The sequence below is a fragment of the Dendrobates tinctorius genome, unplaced genomic scaffold (assembly GCF_039654945.1).
Source record: "Dendrobates tinctorius isolate UK_male_01 unplaced genomic scaffold, ASM3965494v1 ptg000208l, whole genome shotgun sequence".
In the NCBI taxonomy this organism is placed as follows: domain Eukaryota; kingdom Metazoa; phylum Chordata; class Amphibia; order Anura; family Dendrobatidae; genus Dendrobates; species Dendrobates tinctorius.
In genome coordinates, this window is record NW_027361875.1 from 2,267,020 (window position 1) to 2,275,187 (window position 8,168).

At 43.9% G+C, this 8,168-nt stretch overlaps 1 protein-coding gene across 2 annotated transcripts; it reads right to left on the bottom strand.

Moving 5' to 3' along the window:
- Positions 1–3,065: 3,065 nt before the first annotated feature.
- On the bottom strand, positions 3,066–7,915 carry SRSF5 (serine and arginine rich splicing factor 5). Of its 2 annotated transcripts, none has more exons than XM_073554163.1 (8): positions 7,778–7,915; positions 6,926–7,076; positions 6,074–6,144; positions 5,873–5,992; positions 5,719–5,785; positions 4,607–4,680; positions 4,409–4,519; positions 3,066–3,704 (listed from the first exon to the last, which is right to left on the bottom strand). In XM_073554163.1, the coding sequence occupies exons 2-8, from the start codon at positions 7,049–7,051 to the stop codon at positions 3,431–3,433; spliced, it is 843 nt and encodes a 280-aa protein (XP_073410264.1). In that variant the 5' UTR covers positions 7,052–7,076; positions 7,778–7,915; the 3' UTR covers positions 3,066–3,430. The 2 variants fall into 2 exon arrangements, with proteins under 2 accessions (XP_073410264.1, XP_073410263.1); XM_073554162.1 differs by having other exon boundaries at positions 3,066–3,707; positions 7,778–7,914.
- Positions 7,916–8,168: the final 253 nt, after the last annotated feature.

An 8,168-nucleotide genomic window follows, 5' to 3' on the forward strand; every position in this document is an offset into this window, starting at 1 on the left:
ATTCTATTTTCTCTAGTCACCTTCCACGACAGCCATATCGTAGTACCAACAACTAATGTTAGGGAGGGACGACAGCCTGCAGAACTCATCTACCAAATCCCTATTGAAATTTAGTCTATAGTGTCTGGTGAATGTATGGACAGACGACCAGGTGGCAGCTCTGCATATCTGTTCAGAGGATGCGTCCCCTCTCTCTTTCACCTTGATGTTGATACTGAACGAGTAGAATGGGCTTTCAGAGATGTAGAAGGTGGAACATTGTGCGATGAAAAAGCCAGGCCGATAGCTTGCCTGATCCAATTAGCAATTGTATTCTTTGCCGCCTTCTTGCCTTTATTCCGTCCAGAAAATTGAATGAATAAATTCTGGTCAATCCTCCAATTTTCAGTCTGTTGGAGGTAGAAGAGAACCACCCTACGCACATCAAGGGTGTGGAAGACTTCTTCCTTCGCATTGGAGGGATTTGGGCAGAAGGAATGTAGTACAATGTCTTGGACTCTATGAAAGTCCGAGACCACTTTAGGCATAAAGGAGGGATCTAACCTCAGGATGATGCTATCCTCCGTGATAGTCAAATAGGGCTCCTGTATTTATAGGGCCTGTAATTCTCCAACACGCCTCGCAGTAGTAATTGCTAGTAAAAAAACGGTTTTAAGTGTTAAGTTCTTTAAAGTCATGGATGACAGGGGCTCAAATGGATCCTTGGTTAATCCTTTAAGAACTAGATTCAAGTCCCAGAGGGGGAATTTGACTACAAAGTCTAGGATGAATCCTAGTCGCAGAGGTCATGAAGCGTTTGATCCATCGATGACTGGCCAGATCTTGATCAAAATATGAACTAAGAGCCGACAGCTGCACCTTTAGTGTACTGTGAGTCCTAGCTCTAAGCCCCTTTGAAGATGTGTGCGATATCAGGGATCTGGAGTATTTGGTAAACACCAGGATTAAATTTTTTTCCCAAACTTTCCCGTAAATTGCATTAGTCACTGGTTTCCTACTCCTCTGTAGAGTTCGTATTACTTCTTCGGAAAGTCCTTTTGAATTCCGGCTTCAGTAGCCAGGCCGCAAGGTTCAAACTCCAGGTCTGGGAGAAGCAGAGGACCTTGGTGAAGGTCAGCCTTCTGGGGCATAAGTATTGGGCCTTCTTGAGCCATGTTCACTGAAGTCCTGTACCAACTTCTCCCTGGCCACATGGGAGCAACCAGAAAAGTGGTGACTTGCTGATCATATCTAATGCAGCATCCTCGCTAGCATAGGAACCAGTGGGAAAGCGCAAGCCAGAACGAACTTCCAGGGCTGGGAGTCTACTTCCCACGCTCTGTCGGTGGGACTGAGGGAAAAGAATGTTTTCACTTTCACATTCTGACCGCTTGCGAAAAGGTCCACATCGGGACTTCCGCACCTTGATACCAGGGACAAAAAGACTGTTTGGTCCAGGCACCAGTCTCCCAGATGGGTGTCCTTCCTGCTGAGGAAGTCCGCCAGTACATTGTCCGATCCCTTTAGATGTACAGCTGTTATGGACAGATGTTTTTCTGCCCAGGAAGAAATTCTTGCAACTATTAATTTTAGATTGACATATTTCATGCCTCCTTGGTGACGAAGGAAGGCCACTGTAGTCACATTGTCTGAGCAGATGTGTACAGTTATTTCGGATGAGGGCTGATGCTGCTTTTAACGCTTCCTCTACCACTTTTAGTTCTCTCAGATTTGAGGTGCTGGCCCTGATGTCTGGTGTCCACAACACCTGAAAGTGAGACCCCTCCACTATAGCACCGAATAACCTACAGTGGGAACCTGGATACATGGAGCACGCCGGCTGATCGGCACTGCAGCTGCATGTGTCGTGGCTCTGTGACAGTTGCAGCACATGCATGTAGAGCCATCTACTCAGGCTCTCCATGCATGTGTTGTGACACATGTAGCTGTGGTGCCAATCAGCAGGAGTGATCTGGGTTCCCGCTGTAGCTTATTCAGTAAGCGCTATAGCTTGCCAATTAAGAGGGAACCCGAACAAATTCGCTCAACTACAGCCAGGACCCAGCCAATCCATGCATGTTACAGCTGTCGGAACAGCGCCAAGACATGCAGCCATGGGGACTCAAATATAGTATCTGAGCACACAAGCGTGCTCGGATAACTTCCCAGCACACTCACTCATCACTAATAAGGAATAATATTTTCCATTGATCTTCTACAGGTATGTCTGCATTAGTAACAGGAAACCAACTGATACCGGGAGAGGTGTTGCACACATTGTCTGTTTGGAGCCCCTTGGTGCGGTCATAGGAGACCAAATAAATAGAACACGCCCCACAACCTACAGTCTCCTTCCCCACCATCCTGTAGAATGTAAGCCTGAAAGGGCAGGGTCCTCTCCCCTCTGCATCATTCTGTCATTGTTAGTTTGTAAGTGATCTGTAATTTGTATGTAATCCCTTCTCATGTACAGCACCACAGAATCAATGGAGCTATATAAATAAATAGGTAAGGTAATACAATAGGAGAAGAAAAGTTAAAGTACACCTAGTCTACGCATATGACAAAACAGGTTCGATGACCGCAACTACCATGGTGGTTCTAAAAGGGGAACATCTCTCTTTGCAGAGACTTCTAGGATTGCAGTTGCGCCCTTTCTAAATTCAGACTATGGCAAGTCTAGGCATGTATTCACATGCTACGCACAGTAACTCGTCACATTTAAAACCCATCTACACAACAACACTCCCAAGAATGAAGATTAGTTTATTTTGATTCATACACTGTAATGATACCAAGTGGCCCTTTCCCATAGTGATCAGCATGTATGCCAAGCTTTACACTTTGCCTATGTTGCAAGTTTTTTTTGTGGGTTTGGAGATCAATATATTCAGCTGGTAAAAAAGAAAAAAAACACACGTTTGTTCACATTGGCTTTGTAAGACTTGGCAATGCATCAGCTTCTGCAATTAGGTTACCTGGTTTCTGCTCAAACTGGTAAGTGGCCAAATGTAGGTTATCATTTATATCAATGGCATGCAAAATCTGAACTTGCAGACATCAGCTAAAAATCTTCTGGTCAGACATACACAAGGCAGGTCTTTATTAAAGTTTACTTCAACAGCATATTTCACAAAATGATAGGAAGCTGGATGATTGGGAGGGTGGGTGGACAGTGCAGCTATATACAGCATTAACCATGAGACAAACTCGTGTCAAAATATATAGGGGAAAAAAAAAAAAAAAACATTTTACACAAACTGTACAGATTAGGCAAGCTTTATAAAACACGTCGAAAATCTACTGCGCAGTGGTCCACATTAGTAAAAAGTCTGCATCTCTTGTCCTGCTTTCTCATTGATACTTACCAAGATTTAGTAAGTATACAGATTTCACAAAAATCATAGGAAAAGGGAATTTAAAAAAAAAAAATCTAAAAAAAAAAAAGTGTTCAGTTTCTGCTATCAACGGACCGAGATCTCGACCGAGACCTTTGTCGGTCAACAGATGTTGGAGACTTTGACGGGCTTCTAGAGGCAGCTTTTGGGGATTTTTCCTGGACTGGAGACCTACTCACAGATCTGGATTTGCTACGGTTACTGCGGGGGCTGCGAGGACTGCGGCTACGGCTACGAGAGCGGCTGTAGGATTTCCTGCTCCTGGAGCGGGAACGGCTGCGAGACCGGGATGAGCTTCTGCTGCGAGAACGGGACCTGCTTCTTGACCTGCTAATAAAAACAATTCAGGGTAAGCCAATGACCATTCAACTAGACTCATTTCTACACAGACCTTGTGCCAAGTTATAGGACATACCACTAATCTGATAATACAAAAGGCAGCACCAGACTGGTGATTTTGCCCATTTAGAAAAAAAAAAAAAAAATGCTCAGCCACCCAAAAAAAGACTAGACTTTCTAGAAAAAGTCAGGACTGAATTCTGCAGCCTTTCAGGGCTCATCCAGATGTCAGTTTCTTTCATGCAAGTGCCATCTGTTCTTCACAGATCACACACATCCCGTAAAGGGCTCATGCAGACTTCTTTGCAAATTGGTCTGATCTCTGACCATAATGCAAGTACTGGCCTTTGATCTACTTCCAGGGAATACATGATGCGGTCATGCTCTGGTTGGGAGACTTGCAGCCGGTCTGTGCATAGGGGGCTGACAGACAGATTTGCACGGATGCCTGAATTATCCCAAATAGCGAAAGGGACATTCACTTGTCTGTTATTTTTGTGGACAAAGCCAAGGCCCTGTTCGATTTTGATCTGAGTGTCAGATTAAATTCAGCAGCGCAAGTCTATGATAAAGAGAAAAGCACCCAATACCAAGTGTGGTCTGATTTTTACAGACTCAAGAAAAGGTGAAGAAATCTGATGAAACCATGACAAAACTATAGAGAGAAAAAAAAAAAAAAAGTGTCTACTAACCTGTGCCTTTTGTTTCCTTCAATCAGCTTGATTTTCCTTCCATTGATTTCCTTGCCCGACAGCTTTTCAATAGCATTTTTTAGATCACTATAAGAGGCAAACTCAACAACCCTGTGAAGAACAGTCAGTGATTAGCCCACCACTCATCAGGCACTAGAAATGGAGTGTAAGACCACCTCGTTACCCCCCTTCGCTTACCCTTCATTTAGCTTTGGCCTATGTGCATCAGCAAAGGTAACTTCGCCAGCTTGTCTCATGAAGTCCTTCAGATCCTAATGTAAGATTTTCAGATTTATTAGCACGACGGCAAAGAAAAATGGCACAAGACATAAAACACTGAAAATAAATATTTGACAGTGTTAGATCAGGAAGGTGACATTGTACTTTTACCACTCTTAGATTTAGAATAGCAAAAACTACAATAGGGCACAAAATAAGTGAAGTCTTTGGAAGTAAGAAAAACAAAACACAACTAGCATAAAAGGTGCTAAAGTTACAATAATATACTAAAAATTAGCATTTAACAAGCCATTTATTTGGTGCCCATGATGTCATTAAAAATATAAGTTACTTTACCTTTAATAATATATCCCTAGGCTAGTCAATCAGCAAACTGCAATAAGCGACTGGAGGAACCATCACGACACAAGCCCGACTGGCTCTTCACACCCATTTGAGGGCTAACCAATTGATGGAAGCTTTATATCGTATGGCCCTCCCTATAAGAAGACTATGGACGATGGCCATCATTTTCTATTCTTGTGGTGTTACCATGGACTTTATTGCGACCAGGATTCCAACGACCACCTAATTGCGCATCTTTTCAACTCTGCGACCACGATCTCATATTCGGAATCTTTACAGGCAGAACCATCTCTCAACATAAGGACCAGATTTCGTTAACTCTCAGGGGGTCGCTGTAACCTGGCACTTTTAAGGAAGTGCTCCGGTATGTCTAGACCAGCAACGGATCTAGGAAGCCAACAAGCACTGGTAGGAGCTCCCTCGAAAAATTCAACCCGGCCCAACCAAAAGTGACCAACACAGAGCGATAACCAACAGGCGCTCCTCGTCACAAGGCCAACGAGACACAGATAGGCTGGCAAATAAAGGGTTTAATATTTGGTTAAAATTAGGTTAAAACAATATATATTTAAATATATAAAATATATATATTTATAAAATAAACACCCAAACCCCAATTTAAAAAAAAAAAGATAAAACAAAATGTTCAAATGCCATGACGTGCCTCTAAGAAGAGAACACGGGCAAACAGTGTCATGTGCCCCATGTAATACAAGTGAACAAACCTGCCAGCTGACACGAGATGATAGGTTTTCTACAATTAGACGATTTTCAGTCCGTATTGGTGGAGCACTGAAAAAAAACAAACAAAAAAAAAAAAAACAGTCAATGTATGGTTATTTTTTTTAGCTATTTATTTAACTCACAAGAACAACTTACCTTCTATCATTACGTGGACGACGACTACTAAACCGATCTGAGTATCTCCCCCGTCCCATTCCTCTGCCACCACCTCCGCCACCCCCCCTGGAGCGCAGGCGTGCATGCTCAATGGTAACCCTGTAACAGAAGTTTAGCTACATTAATATCTAACAAAGCAAAAGAAAAAAAAACAAACATCTTCATATACAAGGCGCACACCTTTCACTACACAGCTCCTTCCCATCAAGCTCGTACACCGCATCATCTGCATCTCTTGGATCTTCAAACTCCTGCAATGAAGAGGTATGCAATTTAAGCGACAATAGTGCAACGCTTCACTTCATGTCCTCTACTAAGGGGCTGCACGGCAGCTTTGTCACACTTCTCTAACATTTCTTGAGATTAACTGATATTTGTAGACCATTTAAAAAAAATGCAACTTGACTGCTGTGAGAAAAGTGGGGTGCAGGTTTACACCCCTGATCAAATACATTCGACACCGAATCCTATTAAAATCCACTCAATGTACATACACACTTAAATGAACTATCCTCTTTTTATAGAGGTTGTCCACTACTTTTACATTAATGGCCCACCCTTAGGTCATTAATGTCTGATCAGTCTGGGTCCAACACACAGCACCCCCGCCAATCAGCTGTTGTCTGCATCAGCGGCTGGCTGCAAGTAGTCACTGGCAGAGCTGCTCCATCTTCTGGTAGTGGTTGCTGCAGGGTACTGCACATCAGCCTCCTAATGATTAAACAGGAGGAGAATGTGTAGTACCCTGCCTCGACCACTACCAGAAGACTGAGCAGCTCTGCCAGTGAGTACTTGCAGCCGCCGGAGATAACAGCCGATTGGCAAATCCGAGCGGAAAAATCCACAACGTGTGCACACACCCCAAGTCATTCAGATTTTGTGACAAAACTGTGCAGGAAAAAAGCAATGTAACAAAAGAGCAGCATGTGCACAGCCTCTATTAAAAAAAAAAAAAAAAAAAAAACTCAAATATATCTAAACTGCTTTTAGAGAAACAAAACAACCCCTCCCATATCCCCAAGACACACTTACCACAAATCCAAAGCCTCGTTTTAGGTCAATGTCCCTAATCCGCCCATATCCTTTGAAGAACCTTTCGACGTCTTTCTCTCTGGCAGCTGGATTCAGCCGCCCGATAAAGACTCGGCAACCACTCATGTTTGACTGCACGTTGGAACAGGACCTGACAAGAAAAAAAAAAAGCTTGATTACAGCTCAGAAGGCTCCTGCGCAATCTATAAGAAAGCCACTAGATGGCGACCAAGTAACCCTATAGTTTTCTGTGGGAGCGCTCCACCCTCCTCCCCCTATGTGGCAATAGAGGTTCTATATGAAGCATTGCAGACAGTACCGCACCCTCCCCTCCCCCACAGCATGCTGTGCTATACTACCCTCCCCCACAGCATGCTGTGCTATACTACCCTCCCCCACAACATACTGGTACTAGAACACTCCCTGCCACTACAGGTCATAATCATAAGGGAGACGTGATCACTCTCACTCTGCAGTAATGCATAATGCTCTCTATGACTGGCTAGATAAAGCCCTACTCCACCGTGACGCCCTATGGAGGCCTTTGCCTGGCGCTTGCATTTTGCTACAAGCTTTCCAAGATGGCGCCTGCAGCCTGGCCAGAGGGCGGGGCCTCGCTACACTCGTGGGGAGCCCGGGCACTGCTGTGCACAGAACCATTAGAACATTGCATTACACTAAGGGCGCCTATAATAAACAGCGGAGTCGTACTCGTCAGCAGCAACAAAAAATAAAAATTACATATTAAATACATTTTTAAAATAGAGACGTAGCATACAAAATAAATATCTATAGCATAATAACCGCAGCTTAAAACTACAGCCCACTTACAAAGCCGCCCCTGTTACATACCGTCCTTACTGTACAGCAGCAAATCCGGGAATGACGCAGCGCGCGAGCTGCAGCTGAACAAAAATCTATAGGACGGGGTGTGGCTATTCCGTAAAAGAGGCGTGTTTTGCATCACGTGGCCACTCTCCTATAGGGGGAAGAAAAAAGGCACGCCTCCTTCCTTTTCTGTTTTCCACAAAATGGTGGCTGGCGGGGTGTGGCCTGAGAATGCCGCGAACTGATTGGCTTAGAACGTCGCTGATGTTCGGACTGCTGCAGAGATGACGACGTGACTGTTTCATAAAATGGAGGGCGAAAAAAAAAAACAACAAAAAACCCTGTGTCATTTGTCATTTTACATCGTCGAACGTTATAACGTGTAATATCACGTCACGTCGCGTCTGATAAACGC

What these genes read in the sequence shown, in the direction of transcription:
- SRSF5 (XM_073554162.1), bottom strand. Translation starts at nt 7,051, where the DNA reads ATGAGTGGTTGCCGAGTCTTTATCGGGCGGCTGAATCCAGCTGCCAGA. An exon ending in AACGAGGCTTTGGATTTGTG is followed by an intron (nt 6,145 to 6,925) that starts GTAAGTGTGTCT and finishes TCTTCATTGCAG; the next exon opens with GAGTTTGAAGATCCAAGAGA. An exon ending in CGTCCACGTAATGATAGAAG is followed by an intron (nt 5,786 to 5,872) that starts GTAAGTTGTTCT and finishes GTTTTTTTTCAG; the next exon opens with TGCTCCACCAATACGGACTG.